Source organism: Asterias amurensis, chromosome 21 (assembly GCF_032118995.1).
Source record: "Asterias amurensis chromosome 21, ASM3211899v1".
Lineage (NCBI taxonomy): Eukaryota > Metazoa > Echinodermata > Asteroidea > Forcipulatida > Asteriidae > Asterias > Asterias amurensis.
The window spans coordinates 1,920,202-1,946,881 of NC_092668.1; the positions used below are offsets into that span (position 1 = coordinate 1,920,202).

Sequence of the window (26,680 nt, forward strand, 5' to 3'; positions counted from 1 at the left end):
TCGTTTTAAATGAAAGCATTTTACAGAATTTTTGACTGCCTTGTGATCTTTTTGATCTTATGATCTTTTTCAGCAAAAAATTGACAAAATTCATCAGGCTATTCATTACCTTGTGATCTTTTTCAGCAAAAAGCAAAAATTTGACAAAATTCACAAGGCAAAAATTTGACGAAGTTCAGCCAAAATTTGACAAAGTTCACAAGGCAAGACAGCCTTGTGAACTTTTCAGCCAAAAATTGACACGTTCACCAGGCCTTGTAATCTCTTCAGCCAAAGTTTTACAAAGGCTATAGCCTTGTGAACTTTTCAAGCCAAAAATTTTACAAAATTCACAAGGCTATAGCCTTGTGATCTTTGTGGTCTTTTTCAGCCAAATTTGACAAAATTCACAAGGCTATAGCCTTGTGAACTTTTTTAGCCAAAGTTTTGTCTGGCTATAGCCTTGTGATCTTTGGGATCTTTTTCAGCACCAATTTTACAAAATTCACAAGGCTATAGCCTTGTGAACTTTGTGATCTTTTTCAGCAAAAATTTGACAAAATTCACAAGGCTATATAGCCTTGTGAATTTTTCGAGCCAAAATTTGACAAAATTCACAAGGCTATAGCCTTGTGATCTTTTTCGGCAAAAAGCCAAAATTTTACAAAATTCACAAGGCTATAGCCTTGTGAACTTTGTGATCTTTTTCAGCCAAAATTTGACAAAATTCACAAGGCTATAGCCTTGTGATCTTTTCAAGCCAAAATTTTACAAAATTCACAAGGACTTGTGAACTTTTTCAGCCAAATATTAAAAAATTCACAAGGCTATAGCCTTGTGATCTTTGTGATCTTTTTCAGCCAGAATTTGACAAAATTCAATGTGATCTTTTCAAGCCAAAATTATACAAAATTCACAAGGACTTGTGAACTTTTTCAGCCAAATATTAAAAAATTCACAAGGCCTTGTGATCTTTGTGATCTTTTTCAGCTAAAATTTTACAAATTCACAAGGGAACTTTTTCAGCCAAAATTTGACAAAATTCACAAGGCTATAGCCTTGTGAACTTTTCAAGACAAAATTTGACAAAATTCACAAGCCTTGTGATCTTTCTCAGCCAAAATTTGACAAAATTCACAAGGCTATAGCCTTGTGATTTTTTCAGCCAAAATTTGACAAAATTCACAAGGCCTTGTGATCTTTTCAAGCCAAAATTTTACAAAATTCACAAGGACTTGTGAACTTTTTCAGCCAAATATTAAAAAATTCACAAGGCTATAGCCTTGTGATCTTTGTGATCTTTTTCAGCCAGAATTTGACAAAATTCAATGTGATCTTTTCAAGCCAAAATTTTACAAAATTCACAAGGACTTGTGAACTTTTTCAGCCAAATATTAAAAAATTCACAAGGCCTTGTGATCTTTGTGATCTTTTTCAGCCAGAATTTGACAAAATTCACAAGGCTATAGCCTTGTGATCTTTTTCAGCCCAAATTTGACAAAATTCACAAGGCTATAGCCTTGTGAACTTTTTCAGCCAAAATTTTGTCTGGCTATAGCCTTGTGATCTTTGGGATCTTTTTCAGCACCAATTTTACAAAATTCACAAGGCTATAGCCTTGTGAACTTTGTGATCTTTTTCAGCAAAAATTTGACAAAATTCACAAGGCTATAGCCTTGTGAATTTTTCGAGCCAAAATTTGACAAAATTCACAAGGCTATAGCCTTGTGATCTTTTTCGGCAAAAAGCCAAAATTTTACAAAATTCACAAGGCTATAGCCTTGTGAACTTTGTGATCTTTTTCAGCCAAAATTTGACAAAATTCACAAGGCTTTAGCCTTGTGATCTTTTCAAGCCAAAATTTTACAAAATTCACAAGGACTTGTGAACTTTTTCAGCCAAATATTAAAAAATTCACAAGGCTATAGCCTTGTGATCTTTGTGATCTTTTTCAGTCAGAATTTGACAAAATTTAATGTGATCTTTTCAAGCCAAAATTTTACAAAATTCACAAGGACTTGTGAACTTTTTCAGCCAAATATTAAAAAATTCACAAGGCCTTGTGATCTTTGTGATCTTTTTCAGCCAAAATTTTACAAATTCACAAGGCTATAGCCTTGTGAACTTTTTCAGCCAAAATTTGACAAAATTCACAAGGCTATAGCCTTGTGAACTTTTCAAGACAAAATTTGACAAAATTCACAAGCCTTGTGATCTTTCTCAGCCAAAATTTGACAAAATTCACAAGGCTATAGCCTTGTGATTTTTTCAGCCAAAATTTGACAAAATTCACAAGGCCTTGTGATCTTTTCAAGCCAAAATTTTACAAAATTCACAAGGACTTGTGAACTTTTTCAGCCAAATATTACAAAATTCACAAGGCTATAGCCTTGTGATCTTTGTGATCTTTTTCAGCCAGAATTTGACAAAATTCAATGTGATCTTTTCAAGCCAAAATTTTACAAAATTCACAAGGACTTGTGAACTTTTTCAGCCAAATATTAAAAAATTCACAAGGCCTTGTGATCTTTGTGATCTTTTTCAGCCAGAATTTGACAAAATTCACAAGGCTATAGCCTTGTGATCTTTTTCAGCCAAAATTTTACAAATTCACAAGGCTATAGCCTTGTGAACTTTTTCAGCCAAAATTTGCCTTATGAACTTTTCAAGTCAAAATTTGACAAAATTCACAAGCCTTGTGATCTTTCTCAGCCAAAATTTGACAAAATTCACAAGGCCTTGTGATTTTTTCAAGCCAAAATTTTACAAAATTCACAAGGCTATAGCCTTGTGATCTTTTTCAGCCAAACTTTTACAAATTCACAAGGCTATAGCCTTGTGAACTTTTTCAGCCTTGTGATCTTTTTCGGCAAAAAGCCAAAATTTGACAAAATTCACAAGGCTATAGCCTTGTGATCTTTTTCAGCCAAACTTTTACAAATTCACAAGGCTATAGCCTTGTGAACTTTTTCAGCCAAAATTTGCCTTATGAACTTTTCAAGCCAAAATTTGACAAAATTCACAAGCCTTGTGATCTTTCTCAGCCAAAATTTGACAAAATTCACAAGGCCTTGTGATTTTTTCAAGCCAAAATTTTACAAAATTCACAAGGCTATAGCCTTGTGATCTTTTTCGGCAAAAAGCCAAAATTTGACAAAATTCACAAGGCTATAGCCTTGTGATCTTTTTCGGCAAAAAGCCAAAATTTTACAAAATTCACAAGGCTATAGCCTTGTGAACTTTGTGATCTTTTTCAGCCAAAATTTGACAAAATTCACAAGGCTATAGCCTTGTGATCTTTTCAAGCCAAATTTTTAAAAATTCACAAGGACTTGTGAACTTTTTCGGCCAAATATTAAAAAATTCACGAGGCTATAGCTTTGTGATCTTTTTCAGCCAGAATTTGACAAAATTCACAAGGCTATAGCCTTGTGATCTTTTCAAGCCAGAATTTGACAAAATTCACAGATCTTTTTCAACCAAAATTTTACAAATTCACAAGGCTATAGCCTTGTGAACTTTTTCAGCCAAAATTTGACAAAATTCACAAGGCTATAGCCTTGTGAACTTTTCAAGCCAAAATTTGACAAAATTCACAAGCCTTGTGATCTTTCTCAGCCAAAATTTGACAAAATTCACAAGGCTATATATAGCCTTGTGATTTTTTCAAGCCAAAATTTTACAAAATTCACAAGGCTATAGCCTTGTGATCTTTGTGAACTTTTCAAGCCAAAATTTGACAAAATTCACAAGGCTATAGGCTTGTGATCCTTGTGATCTTTTTCAGCCAAAATTTTACAAATTCACAAGGCTATAGCCTTGTGAACTTTTTCAGCCAAAATTTAACAAAATTCACAAGGCTATAGCCTTGTGATCTTTTTCGGCAAAAAGCCAAAATTTTACAAAATTCACAAGGCTATAGCCTTGTGATCTTTTTCGGCAAAAAGCCAAAATTTTACAAAATTCACAAGGCTAATATAGCCTTGTGATTTTTTCAAGCCAAAATTTTACAAAATTCACAAGGCTATAGCCATGTGATCTTTGTGAACTTTTCAAGCCAAAATTTTACAAAATTCACAAGGCTATAGCCTTGTGATCTTTTTCGGCAAAAAGCCAAAATTTTACAAAATTCACAAGGCTATAGCCTTGTGATCTTTTTCGGCAAAAAGCCAAAATTTTACAAAATTCACAAGGCTATAGCCTTGTGAACTTTTTGATCTTTTTCAGCCAAAATTTGACAAAATTCACAAGGCTATAGCCTTGTGATCTTTTCAAGCCAAATTTTTAAAAATTCACAAGGACTTGTGAACTTTTTCAGCCAAATATTAAACAATTCACAAGGCTATAGCCTTGTGATCTTTGTGATCTTTTTCAGCCAGAATTTGACAAAATTCACAAGGCTATAGCCTTGTGATTTTTTTCAACCAAAATTTTACAAATTCACAAGGCTTTAGCCTTGTGATCTTTTCAAGCCAGAATTTGACAAAATTCACAAGGCTATAGCCTTGTGATCTTTTTCAACCAAAATTTTACAAATTCACAAGGCTTTAGCCTTGTGATCTTTTCAAGCCAGAATTTGACAAAATTCACAAGGCTATAGCCTTGTGATCTTTTTCAACCAAAATTTTACAAATTCACAAGGCTTTAGCCTTGTGATCTTTTCAAGCCAAAATTTGACAAAATTCACAAGGCTATAGCCTTGTGAATTTTTCAAGCCAAAATTTGACAAAATTCACAAGGCTTGTGATCTTTTCAAGCCAAAATTTGACAAACTTCACAAGGCTATAGCCTTGTGATCTTTTCAAGCCAAAATTTGACAAAATTCACAAGGACTTGTGATCTTTTTCAGCAAAAAGCAAAGAATTTACAAAATTCACAAGTGATTTCAGGTAAAATTTGACAAAGTTTGACATAGCCTTGTGATCTTTTTCAGCCAAAAATTTACAAGTTCACAAGGCTATCAGCCAAAGTTTGACAAAGTTCACAAGGCTATATAAATCCTTGTGATTTCAGGTAAAATTTGACAAAGTTTGACATAGCCTTGTGATCTTTCTCAGCCAAAAATTTACAAATTCACAAGGCTATAGCATTGTGAACTTTTTCAGCAAAAATTTGACAAGTTCACCTTGTTTACTGTTCAAATTTTGCCTGAAAATGTTCTGAAAAGTTTCATAAAATGTGCAAGTAGTATAGACAAAAACGACAAAGGAAACACCAATTTAAATAAAAAATTACAATTTTAATTTTCAAGACAACAATTAATTGCGATGCCTGTTTTGGCAACTTAGAAAATGGCTGCCTGCGCGCATGCCAGGTCACGTATATAAGCCGGTGCGCCCTCTAGTTCTATATAACTATGGTTGATACTAAGTTTATGGATGCGTTTTGGCAGCTGTAACCAATCATGGTTTTTGGTTATTTGCTATTGATTAACCAATGGCCATTTCAACCAAAACAATTCTTGGCCACAACCGGGAGAAAAACACAATCCCACAGACCCATATAGCAAAGTATTTGGCAACATCTGATTACCATCCAAAATGCCACATTCATGTGAACTGTTTGTAACAGGTCCCCTGTAAGATCTTCTAAGCACAGAATAACTATGATCAAAGCAGGAAATAGTTGACCAACCAACCCGTTACTGCCTCACATAGCCAGTCCAAAATAATCTTAATTACCTATTGGAAGCATTGTCTTTACCTTTACATGAACCGTCTTCCCCTGTCGTTACTTTCGTCCATGCAACCTGCTCACTATTTGACAAATCTTCTGATTGTTCATCTCTGTTATCATCTGACCTTTGCCCTCTGACCTACTCACTGGCCACTTCTGATTGGTTCTCCAAGGCATCAACCATCTCCTCAAAGTTCATACCACTTGACCTTTGCACTCTGACCTCCTCACTAGCCACTTCTGATTGGTTCTTGAGAACAGCCTTTTTGTCATCATGACTCGATTTGTCCAAATTTTCTCCTTTGGGCTCAGCTGACTCGTGACCTTCGACCTCTCCATCGACTGCTTCAGATAGGTCTTTGAAAGCGGCTACCTTCCGCTGGGGTAGAACTTTCAAGAATGCTTCCTTCCAGTCGTTGGTTTTGATAAAGGCAAGAAGGATCTCAAAAACTTGAGAATAAAGAATAAATTATAATAACATTTCATTTTTTTTTTACACTTTTGCAGTTAGATGAAGAAGAATTTGGTACTTTTTACTTGGTTTTGTTAAGAGGTTTAAAAGAGGAGGTTGGAAAAACTTTGTAAATTTATGTTTAAATACAAATTTGAATCAGAACATACAGGGAAGACTTAATCAATCATTACCAAAAAGTGTTAAAGTGCAAGTTCAAAAACTGAATAATATCATACTTTGAAACTAACTGGGTGAGTTTATGGGGGCCTGACCAAAGAAAAATTGCTTAGAGGGAGACTTGACCCTGTGACCTCCAAATGCATGTGTCGGTGCTCTTTAAACTGATCTATCTAGCAACAATGTTGGCAGGCTCCCTATCTCTTTTACAATGGCCATTATCTTGTTTAGTTATCAAATATTATAAACCACAAGGGAAACTGACTAGGTCAATTTTAAATGACTTTGGGTTGAACAAAGAAAATTTGGCACGAGTGGGACTTCAACCAACGACAGGGCTCGATTTAGACAGTAGCCCAACATGCAATCCCTAGTCAAGAGTGCCAAGTCACCACCAAGGGCTAGTGAAAATTTGTGCGGGCTGAGTCAAAAGTACAGCTGACTAGCCCGATGGGTAGTTAAAGAAAAAAGTTAGTGCAAGGCCTGAACGACTTCTCTCATTGTGTCATGTTTACTTCCCTATTTATCTTTACATACCATGATTGATGACCAGCACTTTTCTGTCTCTCAGCTTGACGTACTCGCTGATCGGGAGCTGAGCATGAGACCAACCGCGCTCCACGGCGAGGGAATAACAATGATTCTAGTCAACAAATCACAAATTTGTAAAGTTACTATAGCTAGCTAAAGAAAATTCAGAAACATTTGAATTTTTTCAGAACCGAGAAAGTGTTCATACAATGTATGTGTTCGTCCACTTAGTGTTTGAAAACCCTGCCTAACTTAGGACTACCCTTAAGTTTTTAATATCAGCGCGTCTGCCAGTGTTGAAGAATAGGCAGATGTGTGTGATCTAGCCGTAGGCTGTAGTCAAAGTCGCCATTTCGGACACGACCTTAAAGGGTCTATGTACTTTTTGTAGGACAAAAAACACAATGTCCACAGATTTACACCAAACTTACACAGTTTGAAGATAATGATAGTAGAAAGCTTTCCTGAAAATATTACGTGCTGAGGTGCTGTAGTTTTGGGGAAATGAGTAAAACAATGTCAATAAAATAATTTTCGTCTCATGAGACGAAAATTATGAGCATGTAAAATCGCATTTTCATGACATTGTTTTACTCATTTCTCAAAAACTACAGCACCTCAGTAAGTAATATTTGAAGGGAAGCTTTCCACTATCATTATCTTCAAAACCTGTAAGTTTAATGTAAATCTGTGGACATTTTGAAAAAGTACCCAAATCCTTTAAACTACCTTGTGATGGTTATGGTCAACCAGTCCACCAATGATGTACACTCGATCAGGTCGGAGTTCAGTCAGAATGTTGGGAGATTCCGCAGCGAGGTAGACGATGTTCTGCTTTCCAAAGGCAGCCTCTGGGCCGTCTGTTCTCCAATGGACCTTTTCAATCCATGAAATCAAATATCAATCAAACTTCGGTCATGTTTGTCTTCAATCAGTCAGGGCCCAACTTCATGGCTTTGCTTTAAAGACACTGGACACTTTTGGTAATTGTCAAAGACCAGTACTCTCACTTGGTGTATCTCAATGTATGCACAAAATAACAAACCTGTGAACATTTGAACTCAATTGACCATCGAAGTTGCAAGATAATTATGAAAGAAAAAACACCCTTATCACACAAGGTTGTGCGCTTTCAGATGCTTGATTTTGGCACCTCAAAATCTTTCAGATGTGCTTTCAGATTTTTTTATGCTAACAATTATTTTGAGTAATTACCAATAGTGTCCAGTCCCTTTTCAGCGCTTATGGAAGCAGAGAATTTTGCGCTTACGTCAAGCATACTCCAAAGGGTTAACAGGGAACTTTTTGCTGAGCATGTGTGCACTCCCAATTACTAGGCATTCTTTGCTTACAACTAGCGCAGAAATTCGGTACTTGCACAGTAAGCGGAGAATGGTGATGATAATTTGGCAGTAATCAGAGCCATAACATTGGGCCCAGGGATGATTAACAGGATTTGTAGAACCATCAAAATAGTCATAGACAGTAAAGCTCTTCTTCTTTTTTGTGACAAAGTTTGCGGAATATTTTTTTTTACGAAAGTGAAAGTGAGATGCCGCCGAGGCCGACTTACATCCCAGCTCTTGTAGCCACTGATCACGTGATCACTGATCTCTTGGAATCGTCCCGCGAGGCCGCAGATGTAGAACTGCAACGGTTTGTTGTTGACGTTGCGATTCTCGGCGTAACATCTCTGAAGCTGCTTGCAGAGCTTCTTCATATCCTGGCAACAGATGAAACACAAAATAAGTTTACTAGTCCATACCTCAAAATTCACTTTTGTACATATGCAATCGATAGGTTCAAAGGTAGAGTCCTGGATTAGGGTGTCATGGCCAAGTGGTTGAGAGCATTGAATTCAAGTCCTGGTGGTTATGCCCTCGGAGTGTGGGTTTGAATCTCGGTCATGACACTTGTGTTCTTGAGCACAGATAAAATGCCCTTAGTAGTCCTTGTGCTCGTGTGTCCATAATGACACATTACTAGGCTTACTTAGCTAGCGCAGATGTTTGCCGCTTGCACAGTTAACAGAGAATGGTGATCGGAAGTGCAGAATTCCAAAGCGCATGAAATAAGGCCCTAATTTGGTTCTGATCCCTTTTTCTGGATCTAGTGTAAACGAAGTCTTGAGCCCAGCTCATACTTCCCCCGATTGTGATACGAATTTTGACATCACAAGAATGTTTTCACAATGAATGTTTCAACCGTTACAAATTATTCGTTGTGAATATGTGATGTCAAAGTTCATATTGTATTCAGATTCACCAGGAAGATCGAGCCAGGCATTAAAGTCATGGACATCTTGAATCCAAAGCCCAACAAAAATTTAAATAAATGCTTACCAGGTCATTCATGAGGTCATCAAATGTGCAATCGATAGCAACTCTGATGTCACTGGCCTCCGGGTCCTTCATGCGACGTTTCTTTATGACGGCGCCACCATCTTCTGTCAGTTCCAAGGATGCATTCGATGTCGACTCTGCGCTCTTTTGTTGCTTTTTCTGCCTCCTTCGTTCCCGCTCTTTTAACCTGCAGAGACAAATATTGAATGAATGACATTAACATCAACCATCCCAAACCCTTCTTCTTCTTCCTCCGTTCTAGTGCAGCCTTCGTAATTGAAGATATTCACACTGCCAGACACACTGGAACGAACCCCTTCTCTTTGCGATAAGTGTGTACTAGTTTTTTGTTCGTGCGTGGATAGTTTTTAGAACACACAGGACCTACAGCTTTACGTCCCATCTGAAGGCTGAAGCAATGGTTAAGTGTCTTGCTTAAGGACACAAGTGTTGCGACTGAGACTTGAACAGCCACCCTGCACAGGTCAGCAGTGGCTTGTTAAACCCCCTTCCCCATGTTCCATCCCCTTCACCTCCTTGTATCCCATCCCTTCTACCATTCACTTCCTTGCACCCCATCTCTTCTACTAACCTCTTAGCCATCCTCTTCTCTTTCCAATCTACGTTCTTAATCCTCCTCTTCAGCTCTCTCTTGGATATTTGATGTTCCTCAATCTCCTCGATCGCTTCCTCCTGTTCATCATGGGTCTCCCCTGCTTCGTCTTGGTCGTCGAGTCTGCTAGCTCCGTCCTTAATTGGGCTGATTTCCTCCATGAAGGATGGAGAGTGGTTGAAGTTCTTTGAGGAAAAAAATCAGTTGAGACATTATTATGGCAATTGGAATGTACCTTTCTGGAGCCCTCACCAGGAAAGTGAAAAAAAGGAACAATTTTGGGCTGAGCTATCTAAATCTAATAACCCTTGTTGGTGGTATTTCTATTTACTCAAACTATAGGATATTTTGTTTCTCTGCAGTTTCTCAGGTGCGCAAATCAGAAGCTATGTACAACCAGTGTAAGTGTACTGCTAGTGCTTCCTAACCCTCCGGCCTGGCGGCCGTCGGGAGGAGGGTTACGTTATCGCAACTAATTTCTCAGCAGAGCTTAAAAGTCAGATCAGCCAGGTATCACACCCAAGTTTACGACACTAGTACTACATCCTGGGAAGAAACAAACTTGGCTATACAAAATTTTTTAACTAATAAGAAAGGAGTGGGAAAATATCCGTATGCTGCCACCTATGTTTCACTCAGTCATAATAGTTTTTTAATACATCTAATAAGTGCCATAGATCGTATTATAAACTGCTGTCCGGAAACTGGACTTTATACGCTACCGGCAAAATCAACAACCTTTTAAATTGTATAACAACGAAAACAAAAACAAACGTGGCAAATTTCTATACCACAGCATAACATCAAAACCTACAATAATATAAATCAAGGTTAATCTTACCCAGATAAACAGAAACAAGTTCTAAATCGGAAAGTAGGATCCAACACTCACTCGACTCATTCAGGGACAGTTCAGTCATTGGAATTGGCACACATGTGGCCGTGTGACGTAAACACAGCTATAGAGGGCGCCCTCCGTTAACCCCGGACCGAACAAAACGACCGTAAATCGGGACATGAGACAGAGCTCGGACCCCGGGTGCACCATTTGAATTTCTCTCGGCCCCACCGCCGGTTAAGGCAAGGCGCTGGGGACCAGCGAACATTTTTGAATAATGACGTTTTAGGGTCGTGCAAAGTTAAATAGATTGTGTAAAAATATTAGTCTACCCGAACCCGGGGGTTCTATGCTTCAACTGCGCTTGTAATAATGGTCATCATGGCTTGGAAAGTGAGTGCTTCACGAAAACTGACAGCAAATCGGTTTGGAAAAAAGCACATACTTTTCGTTTTGGGGTGATTTATCGGGGATAAAAAATTAGTAAAGATTCCAAACAGTTGACCTACCAACATTATTTTGAAAAAAGAAATTTAAAGTTTATTGTGTCAGAAAATATATTTTTGTTGTATATTTAATGGGGTTTTCAAGGAGCTGACATAGCCTACTTCATTTATTTGAGCATAATAAGCGTTGGTTGCCCTCCTGCCCCTTGAACTTTTCCGGGTTTTTTTCTAAGTGGATGGGCGCCGTGTTTTTTGTTTCTTTTTTTTGGGGGGGGGGGGGGCGGCAAGCTAGAAAACAAAGGTATCGTTTTCGTTTTGGATTGATGGCTGACATTGCAATAGAAAGGTTTATTTCATATCATTTGTGCACAAAATGGCGGACACAATAGGCGGACAATAGGCACATACATGTAGTCAGGGGCTCTGTTGCCTCAATTCATTTGTCCATATAGCTATAGCCTACTTTGGGTTTCTTTTATAAATAAATAACAATATAATAATAATGAGTTTATTGAATTGTTGGATTGAGCACAAAGATGTTTTATTTTTTGTGTAGGGCCTTTCAACATGAATAACATTAACTATTAACCAGACTTTGAAGTTTATTATACAAATTTAATATTGTCAATATCTAATTAATTTGGGTGTGCCAGTCATCAGAAACCATTCAACCTATACTGCCGTATAGCCAGGGATCATACGTTTACGATACCAGCCGTTGATTTCACCAAACTCTTCCTAACTTAGGATTAATCTTAGGACTTAGAACGAGTTAAGTTCCGTATCCAAAGGCGCCCATTGAACCCATCCTAAAAGTTATAGGAAGAGTTACTCATCCTAACTCGAGATAGGATTAACCCTAGCGTTTCGTGAAATCGGCAGCAGGGAAGCGCGGCAGCCAGGGATCACCCCAGGGATCAGATTATGCTTACTAATTATTTATTACAAATTAGAATATAAAATCATTGTGAAAGTTATTGTAAAACTGTTTTTCCATAGGAATAATTGAGGACAAGTGTGTGCGAATCATCAAAATTTACAGTGGAAAAATGTGTCAAAAAGTGAAACTGGGCTGCTGTCAACTTTTACTTCGGCTTGAGTAAGCTATCCCCGGTCGGATCGACCCATTTCCGCCCGGCAAGTTGTTCCACCGCTTCGGTGCTCTGGTACCGGAGGTGTGGGCTCTCGCTCTCGGCAACCTCCTTGACGATCTTAGCGATGTCATCGGCCGTCTGTAAGGAGGCCGTAATAGAGCCTGGCTTCGGGGTCATCATCTCAATATACATGCCCCTCATGACGTCATCATAACCCTCCACGTGCTTTTCGAAGGGGATGCTTTTGTACTTGGTTATGATCTCGGTGAGGACGCCCGCTGGCTCGATTAGGCTCACTCTGAAACCATGATACCAACAAAGCAATGATAAGTTGTATTAGATTAGGCCTACATGCAGATTTCTTCAACATACTATCGCAGAGAAAACTGCCAGAAGCCGAAAGCTAGGAACTGCGACCATGCCTCAATTGTGAAAGCAACGGGCACTTTTTAGCGATCGTTTTGTCAATCAAACACCCGCTGTGAATTATTTAGCAGCGAAGTTAGCAGTGAAGTTAGCAGCGAGTTACCTACTCGTGTGAACAGTCTTTCGCCACTGGTGAGGTCCAACTCCCCAATGAAAAAGACCCTGTCGCGGATTCCTTGGAGGCCATGAACACTCCCGTAAAATAACGAGCATTTGTGTGTTTCAGATGCCGAACAAAAGGCTTTATGTCTGTAAAACTGCGTTACTTTTCAGAGAGAGAGCCGTTTGTCACAAAGATTGAAACTGTCAACAGCTCTCCATTGCTGGTTACCAAGTATGTTGCCATGCCAACAATTATTTTGAATAAATACCAATAGTATCCAGTGCCTTTAACAGTGCCTTTTATCGTCTGTATAGTGTGCCTTTAATGTTTTTCGTAAATCGTAATAATAAGGTTTGCAAGAGCTATACATAATTAATTTTTACCAAAGTCATTTTTGCAAGAGACGGGCAAACTAAAAAAGTACTTTTTACGGGGAGCTTAGGGGGCCTACCTGATGTTATAGGCCAATAAAATCGGCGCAATTGATTCGGTGTACCCTTCCATCGCAAACTTGGAGGCTGAATAAATACTGAAGAAAGGCAACCCTGCGGAAAAAACAAGTTTGATGTAATTATTTTAATATTATTTAATAGTTAAATGTAAATTATTTTAATATGAAAACTTTAAGTGAATCAAAAACAACAACTCTGTTCTCCACAAAATAAAACAGCATCCATTGTAACTGGGAACAAAATGCCATACACATTTGCTTTTTTTAGTGACGTGTGCACGGCTGTCTAGGACGAATGGGCAGTGGATGGTATGGCACTTCCTTGGCAAAACAGCCCCCGACCCCCTCGGGAATGGATTGGAAGTTGAGTGGTCCTTTTCCCTTATAGGTTTATACACAACAAATTTCATCATTGCCATTTACAAAAAGGGCCAGATGTAATGACTGTTTGCACTGTGCCGCGGATGACAGAAAAAAATGTAGAACACAATAAAAAGACAACTTTAACCCTCGAGTTTCTTTAATGTGGCGTTATGGGGTACGCACGTACCATTAATTCCCGCCATGCTGCTGATGTTAATGATCCTGCCGGCTGATCGTTCCTTCATGGAGGGGAGCACAGCCCGAGTGAGCCGCACAACGCCCCAGAAGTTGGTATCCATCACTCCATGACTCCACTCCATAGACTTGTACAGGATACCATCGCTGCCACCGATTCCTGCGTTGTTTACTGGTGGAAACAAAATGTGGGAAGTTATTATAACGATTCACTAAAAGCAACAGATAGTACTTCTGGCCGATTTTCTACCTTCCGCCCAGGTACATGTAGTAAAAAACAGGACAGATCTTTTACGAACTGAGAAGTGTCCAGATTTCCGAAAATCTACTCCGTGGTAGCAAGACAGTTCTCTAAAGAACAAAATCTACCTGATATGTGTAGACACACACATGGCACGCCTAGCGTCAATTATCCCATTAAGTGTGTGTGTGTTGGGGGGGGGGGGGGGGACAATCGCGTGTGATTATCTCTCTTTTTTGCGAAACAAACATCAACTTAAACTTTCAACTTGACACAAGCCAAAACAGGGTAAAAATCTTGTATGTTATTTATATGATATTAAACTTCGTTGTCAATAGCAAATGCATGCATGCATAATAGCAAAGATCATTGTATGAAAATAGGTCCAGAAGTTTACCGGTCTTATTAAAAGAAAGAATCTGGAACCAAAAAGGTAACACATGACCCTACTTTTTTGAAGCAGAGCTGACCAATCGACCCCACCCACAAATTTACCAAGAACATCAATTTTTCCGTCTTCACGAATGATATCCTCAACCAATGTCGTCACTGTGTCGTCCTTAGTGACGTCGAGCGTTCTGATGAAGAGAGTCTCGTTGAGGGCGCTGCCTGCAGCTTTCTCCAGATTGTCTTTTGATGCAATATTTCTCATGGTTGCATAGACCTGTGGGCGAAAAGTAGTTTTCGAAAGTTTTGACAAAACTATTTGATGGGTCTGCTTTACCTACCGTGAGTAAATCGGCGCTTACACGACCAATGGTTTAATAAAGTTGCTAAGCGGAAACTACCAAAAGTGTGGACTTCACAAAGGGTAAAGACTATAGTCCTATCTCGAGTTACTCGTACGTCCTAACTTAGGACTAGCTATACATTTTTGATATTTCTTTTTGGGACTAATCCTTGAGTTAGGACTTGTATTGTACAAACCCTTTGTGAAATCGACCTCTATCTTAGAGTGCATGCCGTGCAGCTCGTACTGTTAAGTGGGTGAGAGTTCATCCACAGCTAGTTATCGAGGCCCCTCGACAGCACATCATGAACGCGGTGCAGCGGGCGGGCGTGAAGTAAGATCAAGAGGGCACAAACAAGTTAAGGAGTAATATATAGACAATTCGTCAAGTCAAAATCCCTTATTCACATACTTAGGCCTATGAATTATACACACAGTATAGTGCGTGTATTTATGTTTTAATTTTCGGCGAGTTTGTTACCCAATAAATCACAAAGTGACCCTTTTGTATATGTTTTTCAATTTGTACAGAAAGAGTGACCATTTTGTAAAGTGGCGTGATGCATCAACTATTAATTTTTTGTACAGTTTCTTCACACAAATCCATATTGAGGCCTCTTGAAGGGTTGAAATATTATACCCACCTTGTACTTGTGTTCGGGATCCTGTGCTAACATAACAGCAGCTGCAAGCCCAATCCCAGACGAGCAGCCAGTTATTAAAACGGTGCTTTTCCCCATGATTGTGAACGGTGCGTCGGGTCTCTTGAACGGTTCAGAAATAATGACTAGTGCACGGTGGACTAGTTCCTACCCAGGGTGAGTGGTCCCAAAGTGACCCTGTGTTTCACAGCTTTGGACTGAAAGCACTATGGCCTTCTTCCTTAAAATAGCACAACACATCGGCAGTGCCCGTGGCTTATCAGTTATAAATACAATGTGAACTCTGACGCACTAGGATTATTTGCTCTCTCTGATTATAAATCTTTACAATCGGTAAATAAGACATCTAGCAGCCATTTACAAACAATTTTGCAGTGTCAATTGTCCGTGGTACAATATATGCTGAGGTTTTTGTGTTTGTTTATCGTATTTTTAACAGCATAATTTGTGTCAGGAATCGTGCTGAGAGAGAAAACAAAAGGGCAAACTGCTTATTTTTACAACCTTGGGGCATGAAACTTCAAAGACAAAGTATACCTTAGGAATTTAGAGCCTTCAGGTTGCTCTAATGTATGTATCTGTTGACATAACCGCATTACTTCGACGTAAAATATTTCTCAACATGCGCTGATGTAGGCTTCTACTCCAAAGTTGTTTTTGCCATGATTTTTTTTCTTGAACAGCCGAAACAAATCAAATCTATAAACCATAGAAACTGGTTCATTGGTGGATAAGAAAGTTTTACTCAAAAGACAACGTTTTTGTAAAACACATGCACTCATTTATTTGTCTGCATCCTACATCTCTTGAAAACTCGTCAGTAATATCATCAAACAGAAAAGCATTGTTTTATCCTCAGAAAGTATGTGGCACAAGAGTTTTGTTAAAATAGTTTACTTATGTATGTCAACATCGTTTCCCTCCACTCAACAAAAATTATCTTTTTTTTTCAAGGGGGAGCACATGTTGCTTGTAAAAGAGAAACAAGGAGGAAAATGGGAGTTTTTAAACTGTTGCTAACAAGATCAATGCAATGTTATTTCCCAAATATGAAGTTTGAAATTGATTGACAAAATATCATAATTTGATCAAAATACAAATACTATCTTGTGGAAGCATTTTTTTGTTACAAACAAAGCTGTGAAAAATGGCATTCGAAAGATATGTTTGATCTATCATAATAACAGACCATCAAACAATCAAACAATCAATCAATCAATAAATCAATCAAATCAATCAATCAATCAATCAATCAATCAATCAATCAACAAGTCAATCAATCAATCAATCAGTCAATATTAACAACAAGGTGCCGATCCAATGGCTGTCCCTAAATATTGTACAGACAGCTTTTGAAAATATAGCGAGGCTTTTCTTGGAGAAGTTCTGAATGTGGATCTTAAAGGAAGACAGATCTTTTACAAAAAACACATTACTTCAAAGTGACGTTTCTCAAAATGCAATCTACTATCGAAAGCTTTTTTAGGCTTATGAAAAAAAGTTTTTATGTCATAATTTCTAAGAGTAAAGATGTATCCCTTTCCCCTTCAACAAACCAAACATGTTCAGATGCTTTGTGATGAAGACACAAATAAATACGAGTTACTTATAAACAGCAGTTAAACAAGTAGAAAAAAATATATACAACTATTAACCAATAGCATAATTCTTTGATTGATAAAATATACATACAAATTCACAAGACTGATGATTGTGGAAAATGTTTTGCCCGAAGCGTCAGAAAAAAACAAAAAACGCCATGATGCTGAAAATGGTTGCAAATCATCAACCTTCTCGCTGTAAATATGAAGACAAAAGCTCGTTGGCATCTTACGCTCACACACATAATAGTATTTTTTGGCGGGTTGGAATCGAAACCTCGGACACACTGGTTCAAAGTCCGCTATTCCTGAGGGAGGTTCGAATGCTTTGAAGTTAGTAGCGGATTGGTCCTGAAGTTCAAGTTAGATAGAGGTGGGTTGGAATCGAACCTCAGTCACACTGGTTGAAAGTCCACTATTCCTGAGGGAGGTTCGAATACTTAAGTTAGTAGCGGATTGGTGGTGAAGTTAAAGTTGGAGGTCAAACAGATCACGAAGGTCAAGAAGAAGAAAAACATCTTCAAGGATAGCTGCCTAGTAGATCCGTCTTCTCACCAATCTTTAATAATCGATCATGCTCCTATAGAAGAACAAAAAATTGCAATTTTTAACTTTTACATTTAAATTTCCCACACACTGATCCTTGTCATGTGTTAAATACTTTTTTGTCACCATTATTTAACTTAGCTTTAGGCCATTTCAGACTGTTCAAAATCTTGGGGTCTCCGAACCGTGAATTCAACCCGTAAATTTCAATCCGCCTTCAATCTGGGTAGCATGCTCTAGCTGGATTGAAATCAACCCTGGCAGGGACCAGCGTTGAAAATCTCGGATCTGAATTGCATTTTTCGGCGTGAACCATTATTTATTATACGGTTGACACATTAGCCAGTTCACGTAAAGACCAGTGTGAATGTTGCTGGTCCGTGTCGAAAAGAAGCAAGGCTGAACTGGAGAGGACCCGGGTAGGTTTCAACGCGGTACCAAATGGAGTTATTGTAAAAAGGCCTTTTCTCTCCCGTCTCCACTGCTAGTCTTCATCACTCTTTTTGTCTATGCTCCTAGCTGTTGAGAATTTTGTCAGTATTTCTTGGGCATTATCTCTATACTACCGTATTTTTTTGCATTCTCTCTCGTCCTTTTTTTGTTTTGTCATGCTGTCTTTGCTTATTGTGTTTGTATATTTTGTCTAGGGCTGTTCCCAAACGGCTCGGCTTATTTGAACAGCCTTCTTACTCACAATCAACATTACAATTTTGTTTAGTATCATTAATCATCGGTTATGTTTACTTTTTGCTTGTATTGTACTATGTTATTTTGTCCATAAGATTCTGTCTTTTTTTTATTCTGAGTACGGAAATAAATATTACATTAAAATGAAATGCCCAGTCTCTAAAGGGTTAAAGGAACACGCTGCTTGAATCGGACGAGTTGGTCTATAAAAAGCGTTTATAACCTTTGGTTATAAAATGCATATGGTTGGAAAGATGTTTTAAAAGTAGAATACAATGATCCACACATATTTGCCTTGCGTGGTTTTCATTTTACTTTACGAACTAAGATGGTCGGCCATTTATGGGAGTAAACAATTTGACTCCCATAAATGGCCGACCTTGTTCGTCGAAGAGGTAAAAGGAAAACCATGCAATTTCGAGGCATGTTTGTGTGGATCATTGTATTCTACTTTTTAAAAACATCTTTCCAACCATATGCATTTTATAACAAACGGTTATAAACGCTTTTTACAGACCAACTGGAGCGATCCAAGGTAACGTGTTCCTTTAAATAAAGACACAATGGACTAAAGACAATTATCTCACCTTAGCCGTTCCATCTAGTATAATTCTATCCTCCTTCATCATCATGCGATGCTGTTGTAACGTTACGTATCCTTCCTCACGGTTTACATGGCTCTATCAGGAAAACAACAAATTTGGATTTGGGTTTAGATATAATTTTCACATATATATATTTATATATAGTTTTATCTGTTACTCTTTTTAAATGATACCTGTAAATGGTGGTCATACGCTGATGGATATCAAATAAATAAAATAAATAAATAAAAAACATGATCTCAACGCTCTTATTAAAGCCAATTGAGAAGAGAGAAGACAATGACGAAATTCCTAGACAGTCAAACTACAAGAAAGGTGACAAGACAAACAGGTAAAAAGAAAACATAACAAAAACAGACTGGTTTGCTGCGAGATTAATATGTATAAACTAGCAGGATTAAAGCAAATATTTGTTAAGAAAAAATAACAATCCGCTGACGTCCCTTGTTGTGAAACAAAATATTGAAACTTGTGAAACCTACCTTGAATAATTCCGATTGCTCTCGTAGGATCTTCTGCTCGAGCTCTTTCTCTCGTTGGGAGCATTCGATCATCTGCTCCTTGATCCGTTGGGCGTTCTTTCTTTTCAATTCGGCGAGTTGCTGTTGCAGTCTCTTGCACTGTTGCTCTTTCTGTTTGCGGGCGTACTCGCTTGTTCTGACTCGGGTGGACAGGTCATGCTCGATCTCTTCCTGTTTTGTTACGGTTCTCTGTAAAATGGGGAAAAAATAACATACAAAAGGGGTTTGTTTATTTGAGTCATTTCATTAATAGTAGAAAAAAAAGTGAGAATGCAAAGCAATTTACAGTGAGGCAGTATTTGGTAGGTGTAATTTTTTTTCAAATTGTGATGCAAGAAAAATCGTTTTGCGTATGAACTGGCTTCTAGAGTGGTGTGTCCTAGGCCCTATATCATAGGCACAATAAGCACATAAAGCAGCTAAGCACAACACAATTATGCCTACCAGAGTAAGGTTACCACAGCCAAGCTCATTTCGAACAGAATTGTGTCAAGCAGTATTTTTTGCTTATATGCAGCTCAATGAAAATGGGCACTGGGCAAAATGGAATAGTCCAAGTACTCTTATGAATCCATATTTGTATACAATTTTTGTTTACATCTTGCTATTTATTTGTCTTATTTGAACAGCAGTGCCTTTACCTTTGCATGTTTTAGCGTATCTTCATACCCTCTCCGTGTGGAGTCGTACTGCCTCTTACTAAAGCGATCTTCCCAGTCCATTAACTCTTTCTCGTGCTCTTTCTTCTTCAGTGCTGTGATGTGTTGGAGTCGACGACTCTTTCTGGCTTCGTGACTCTGAAAATCAAAGATAATAATTTTTATAATTGAAAGGCAACATATACCTTTGGTTTGGTAGGGGAACCATTTGATTGTTTTAATCCTAAAATGTAGATGTACAAAATAGAACTAACATCTGAAAAATTTCATTTCAAAGGAGGTTGTGTTTTTGAAAAATTGCTGAAAATCTCGAGCAAAAGATTAGTACCTACTGGAAATACACAATCTGAGAAGCATTACGTGGAATCATTTTGGGGGCATAAAAACTGTTTTCTGTTGACATAACTTTGGAAGAGATAATTGAACTTTGACATAGAGGTCGTAAGTAGACCTACCTGGAGTTTCTGTTCTATCTTCTTGTTTGTGAGGTCCAGCTTGGCGTTGAGCGCTGCCTCCTGTAGTTTCCGCTGGGTAACATGGTTGTCTTGAAGACGATTTCTGGTGTCTAGTAGCTGGCGGCCACCTATAAGCAACATCAAATAAACAAAATAAGCGTTTTCGATATACGTTACATGTAATAAAAATAAAAAGGATTTTATAAAGCGCCGTTAACCCCCAAAAGGGTCCAGATGTTAAACATTGAACAAGCCTCGCCTTCTTCACACACACTGGCTCCCACAATTATTGCCAGAAGCAAAAGTGTACCCTTTGTTCTTCTTTGTTTGGGGAAAACAAAGCATTTAATGCTTTTTTGTGCTTATCAAATTTGTCTGTTTTTAAGCAGCTTTACTAAGGGAGCCAGTAGAGAGGTGCTTAAGCAGAAAATACTACTTAGAAATCCCTTCTTAGCAATAATGAGCAGGATACCAGTCACAAATTGTGCGTGTGATATTCTTTTTCAGCTGGTTACGTTATTCTATAGGCAGAATCATTGATTTTTTTAGTAGCTCTATGAAATTGGGCTAAGGTTTGTCGGTATCTCTCCTTGCTTCATGAACTTACCGTCTCTATTCTTTTCTAACATGTTGACGTTGGACTGGACCAAGTCTAGACTCAGCCGTCTTTTGTTGGTCTCAAATTGACCAGACTTGTTGAAGTTCTTCCTGTACAAAAGGAAAAAAAATTGAGTTGTGACATCAAATTCACCTCGAATTCGCATCGCATTCGCGTGAAGTATGAAGCCAGGCTTAATACAGATTTAAATCAAAGATGTTACCTTATTTTGGCTTCAAACTGGGCCTCCAGCTCGTTGTCTGTTTTGATCTTGTCCTTAGAGTCTCCTCTTCCATCCCTGTAAATCCCAAAAAACAAACATTTCATTCAAACATTTCATAAAAAAAGTCACAAGACTGAAGACGATTAATAGTGTTGTCCAGAAGCGCCGGTTGCCAGTGATTTCGCTGGCTACTCAGTCCTTTGGTGGCGGCTACCAGAGTCTGCTGGCCAAATGCCCATGTTTTTTTGCCTCTTCCAACTTTCCCCAAGTTTGAGTACTGTCATCGACCGGAAAACTTGTTTAACAAATAAAAACAAATTCTACCATACAATTTGGTTTCTATTGCTGCATCTTGATTTGAGGAGGTATTAAGTAACCTATCCATCCAATTGGAACAATTCTCATGCTTCAAACAACCCTTCCAAACTGACATAGAAAATAAAAACAATACTTGAACAAATACTTGAATGAAAACAAAATCTATGGCAGGTTCAGGAATAACTGCAACAAATATTGTTGATGAATAAAACAATGAATTGAACCAATGGATTAAGCAGATAGCACCACAGAGCATGTAAAATCAAACAAAGTTTCGGGGGCCCTTAGGCGGGCTCGATTATCTTGTCGTAAGAGCAATGAGCTTCAACTTACTTCTTAGTTTCTACCGCCATCTTGCGTTGCTTCTGGGCCTCCATGTTGATGGTCAGAGCGATGTCGGCAAGCTCCTTATTAAGCCTGAAGGTTTCTTCCTCTTTGGTCTTCATACGGTCTGTGAACTCCTCGCTCAGTTTCTGCACCTCGGATCGTCTCAGCTCGATCTCGCTCATCTTTGTGCGGTATCTCCTCTCCAGGTCCCCACTTTGTGGCAAAATAATTCATCAAAACGGAAACGGTTACAAATTTGTTCTGTCAACTCTAAACAGTAAATTTCATTTGTTTTTACACCCAGTTCAGACAGGCGCTCCAAAGTCGCGCCAAACTTAAATAGATTAGGAGCGACTCTGGGTCGAGCCCATTAAATTTTGGTTTCAGACAGGCGAACTCAACACAACATTTACATTAGGTTCAGCTCATGACAAGATTGACGTCTGAAACCAAGGCGCTCCAGAGTTGTTCCGACCGACTGCAACAGTTGATCTTTCGACATCTAGCACGTCCAGTCGATCCTAACTGTTTCAGGCGTCAAACTATTCATATACTTTATTCAGTCTGAAACAGGTGTTATATAAGGAGTACACTTACATTGTGAGGTAAGACTTTCTATCTTCATCTTTGATCTGTTGATCTTTGTTGATGGACTTCTCGATCCTTTCTTTTGTCACCTGCAGGTAAACAAAAACAACAAACAAATGAAAACAACAAAACAAATTTCCTAATGGGTTTGTCTTTAGAAAATATACCCTCTCAAACTGTATTTTTAAAACAATGTTCTCTCGAGTCACTGAACCACAGGCTTGAGTTTTGGTGTCGTGCCAGCAAACTTTTGACCGTGGGTCAGGAGTTTTTCTTGTTTGATTCCCCTCTTGTAAAAGAATTCTTATCCAGTAAACATTTTGAGCTATAAGCCCAGTGGACTTCCCCCAAATTCAAGCCCTGCCCCCTATCATATTAAACTTTAGAATACATACATTTTCCTTTTTTTGGATGTGTTCCGTCGTGATCAAGAACTCCTTCTGCTTGTTCTCTAGAATCTTTCTTGCTTCTGCTTGCTTCTTCCGACTTATCCCTGAAAAGAAAAAGAACACAAAGAAGATGATAATAGGATTTCAAACTTTGCATGGTCGAGATAAAATCTTGTAAGATCTGCTCAGGCTTTACCTTCTCTCTATATCATAGAGCGATCCTCATGTACAATAGACGATGTGACCTCTGACGTCACTCGAAAACCACAACATGATTCGCGCGCATACCACGGGCAAAACCTTTGTGTTGTGGCAGCCAGCTAGAAAGTACACGCAATCTTACCATGACTACGCGTCTTTTTGCCATGACATGTACAGTGTTTTGTCAACAGAGGGCAGTTTGAATGTATACATAGATACACCATCTATACTTCTAAAGCCTGCAGTGATCTGTGTGTCCAGTGTCCACCTTTCTCCTAGAGGGGATTATGAGAGCATTGGATTTACGCGCTGAGTTGTTACAACCACCGGTTCTTCACAGAACCACCCAACTCTTAGAGAAAGATTGTTCATGTCTTTGTCAGGTTGGTTCAGTGGTTTTCTCCATGCCTTTAACCTGGACCCCTGTTCGAGCCCGAACCAGAGCCTTATATGAGGATTGGGTTTTTCAGTCTCAACCATAGAGTTATATATAAGAACTAGAGCGCGCACTTGCCTATATACGCGCCCCGGTATGCAAGCAGGCGGCCATTTTCTAAGTTGACAAAACAGCTATCTCACAGCGTGTGTTTGTGCGGCCATTTTGTAAGTTGAACAAACAGCATCGCGTGAGCGTTCAATAAAAAAAACCTCAAACGTGTATTTCATATTCAACGCACGCGCAGAATGACGCGCTTGTCATCTTGCGGTCCCGTGGCGTTTGTGCACGAAGCATCACTTGTGCGCCCTCTAGTTCTTATATATAACTCTATGGTCTCAACCCGGCTGTGTGGGTTTTCCCTACCGGGGATTTCCTCCCACATCTATATGTATTTTCATAAGGAAGTTTGTGGAAAATTTGGATGGGACCAAAGACCGAATTCTCACCAATTTCAAAGTCCTTCATGGTTCTTCGTAGCATGTGTTGACTCTTAATGATGTCACCCTCTGATCTCTTCAGCTCTCGCTCTTCCTGTTTGTGCTGCCACATGTGATCCTATAAAGAAAAAAAACATTTTCACTGATGTTAATTAAACTGTGATGAATGCACTTTTCGAATTTGGATGGTTCAACGTTCTTATTAGAGCCGTGAGAAGAAATTTCAGTTTAGATGTGGGAGGAAAACCCCAGAAAATTATTCCAGGGAAAACTCATGCAGTCAAGTAGGGAATGAAAACCCAATCAACAGAGTGCCCTCGGCGTGATTTAAACCGGGGTCCCAGAGGTGGAAGGCGAGGCCTGACACTACACCACTACACCAGCCTGATCGCCAGTGCTGCCAACATTTCCATCTTGCAATGAGGGAGAGTTTGTCCAACAATCAGGGAGATTTACGAAAAAAGTTTTCGTAATCGGGGAGATTTTCAAATTTGTTCATCTGAACACGGAAAGATTGCTTTATTTTCAGGGAATTTTCAGTAGAATTAGGGAAAGTTAGCAGTTAGGTTTAATGAATGATAAGTGATTAAAAACATTTACCTCGATGACTTTCATTCTCTTCTCATAGTCATCCTTGTCTTTTTCCACTCTGTTCAATAAATCCACCACCGTGTCGATTTTGGATCTCCTCGATTCCAATTTCTTGCCATTGCCACCGGCTGAAGTCCCGAACAAACCAATCTGCAAGAAAATTCAAAGTAGAAGTGTTTCATCACCATCATATGGAAGAAAATTTTTATAACATTGCAGAATTGCAAGTTAAATTAATGACAATTCTGTTTTAATATCGAGTGAGAAATTACATTTTTCTCAAAACCTTTGTGACTTCAGAGCATGGACTTATAGCTCCATGTTCAGAGGGAGCCATTTCTCACATTGTTACAAGTAAGATTTTATATTTAACAATTATTCTGAGTAGTTACAAATAGTGTCCATCCAGTGCCTTTACTAGGACACAATCTATTGAAGAATTAGTGCATCACAAAAGTGACTTTGACATTGAGGGCCGCTCTCTAATTCAATATTAATGACTGGCATTTTTGGATGACCAACCTGTGCTTGTTTGGGCTGTTCTTCATCTTCAGGCTTCTTAGGTTTGTTGCTCTTGGCCTCAAGCACTTGACCTCTGACCTGGAAGGAGTGAGTGTACTTGCTGGAATCCAGGTAGCCGTCGGGACCACATTTTCTCTCTTGCTCTCTGTGGATGGAAAGGTCAAGTTGCATCTCATGAATATTCAGAATATTCAAGTTACAGCTCAAGAATATTCACGCATCGGAAAAAAAAGAGTGAATTGGCAAATGAAAGTAGTGAGTTGATGAAAACGATGAAGGGACTATAGGCGGCCATATTACCTTTTCAGCCTCCAACTCAAGACCTGTGCAATTTCAAAAATTATGTCCTGAGCCAAAACACTGTCTTTCAACTCAACAGATATTCTGAATCTGTCAGTGTCAGATCTGATTCAAGAACTCTTTGATAACCACATTGAGGTAAATGTCTTAAATAGACTGGTGCGTTCTACCTGAACACTAGTTTGTATGGATTCCTCAGGGAACATGACTCCTTACCTCAAGAAAGCAGCATACTCCTTGGCCTCCTCCCCTTCTGGCTCGTCGCTACCGACGGACGCAAGGGTCTGGTACCTGGACTTCATCTTCTGGCTACTATCAAAGGGCATCACAAGCTTTCCACTTGCCATGGTGGTGATGTAACAACAACTTTCAGGGATTTGTTGGTTTATTCAGTCTTTTTTCAAAATTTTTGTAGGCTATGTATTTCGACGACAGACCTAAGGTGGACCTCTACAATTTCAATTTTGGAACTCCATCTGCGAAATAGAAACAAAAAAGTAGATGAAACCATTTCTACCTGATGATGAAACAAACTACCTTAAAACAACCTAAAAGCAAAACACAAAACCTTTCACTTTTCATTTTTTGACCAAGTATTTTGACATGTCTTTTTGTACAAAAGTTGATAGATTTTAACAAATATTATGATTTTTTTTCACAGCCACAATTTCTTGAACAACAAATAAACAATATAAATATATATATAGGTAACATTTGCAGCTTTTTGTATTCAATTTATTAACAACTTTCAAATGGTTAAAAATAGTTTTCTTTGTAGTTATTAATATTATTGCCATTTTTAAATACATGTTACAAACTTGTTGTTTGTTGAATCTGAATTTTTTTTTTTTATAAATAGGTATGATTTTTTTTGAAGAATATAACTTAGTTATACAAAAATTAAATCTTCCATTGACTTCAAGTGACCCCCTTCCCTTCCAATCCACCACAACTACTTACTGACACCGAACTCTGACCCTCTGGCCCGCCAGCGGCTGCTGCCGAGCACAGCCTCGCCAACCCACCCCCCTCACTACACAGACGGCAACACACCCCAATCAATTATAAACAACACAACAAAGTCTCAACAACCAAACAAAAATGATGTCAAAACGTAACATAGGAAAATACCACACTTGGTCACAAATTTCAATACCGAGCAAATTTTTCATTTTATAATGGCCATTCATTGATTACTTACGTTCTTCTTCAAAAAAGCGGAAACTCCTTCATTTCTTAGACCAGAAACTGGAACTCTCTCTCTCTCACCTCAACTGGTTTATTACTCGTCGAATTCTTTGAGCCGTAGAGGGCGTCCGTCTGCGTTGTCAGCATGCTGTTTTATTTAGTCT

At 38.6% G+C, this 26,680-nt stretch overlaps 3 protein-coding genes across 3 annotated transcripts; all 3 read right to left on the bottom strand.

Moving 5' to 3' along the window:
• Positions 1–4,970: 4,970 nt before the first annotated feature.
• Positions 4,971–11,331, bottom strand: LOC139953174 (tRNA methyltransferase 10 homolog A-like). The gene is made up of 7 exons (XM_071952609.1): positions 10,614–11,331; positions 9,752–9,957; positions 9,160–9,346; positions 8,391–8,540; positions 7,547–7,693; positions 6,824–6,929; positions 4,971–6,105 (listed from the first exon to the last, which is right to left on the bottom strand). Exons 2-7 carry the CDS (start codon positions 9,931–9,933, stop codon positions 5,795–5,797), a joined length of 1,083 nt encoding a protein of 360 aa, XP_071808710.1. The 5' UTR covers positions 9,934–9,957; positions 10,614–11,331; the 3' UTR covers positions 4,971–5,794.
• Positions 11,332–11,650: 319 nt separating this feature from the next.
• On the bottom strand, positions 11,651–15,561 carry LOC139953175 (retinol dehydrogenase 8-like). The gene is made up of 5 exons (XM_071952610.1): positions 15,304–15,561; positions 14,425–14,593; positions 13,681–13,860; positions 13,131–13,224; positions 11,651–12,448 (listed from the first exon to the last, which is right to left on the bottom strand). The coding sequence occupies exons 1-5, from the start codon at positions 15,397–15,399 to the stop codon at positions 12,142–12,144; spliced, it is 846 nt and encodes a 281-aa protein (XP_071808711.1). The 5' UTR covers positions 15,400–15,561; the 3' UTR covers positions 11,651–12,141.
• A 529-nt stretch (positions 15,562–16,090) lies between these two features.
• Positions 16,091–26,607, bottom strand: LOC139953281 (uncharacterized). Its single transcript, XM_071952758.1, has 15 exons — positions 26,530–26,607; positions 25,545–25,804; positions 25,029–25,173; positions 24,516–24,656; positions 23,925–24,033; positions 22,845–22,942; positions 22,459–22,538; positions 21,868–22,074; positions 21,217–21,291; positions 21,003–21,103; positions 20,396–20,523; positions 19,923–20,078; positions 19,243–19,470; positions 18,743–18,835; positions 16,091–17,502 (listed from the first exon to the last, which is right to left on the bottom strand). The coding sequence occupies exons 2-15, from the start codon at positions 25,673–25,675 to the stop codon at positions 17,443–17,445; spliced, it is 1,752 nt and encodes a 583-aa protein (XP_071808859.1). The 5' UTR covers positions 25,676–25,804; positions 26,530–26,607; the 3' UTR covers positions 16,091–17,442.
• Positions 26,608–26,680: the final 73 nt, after the last annotated feature.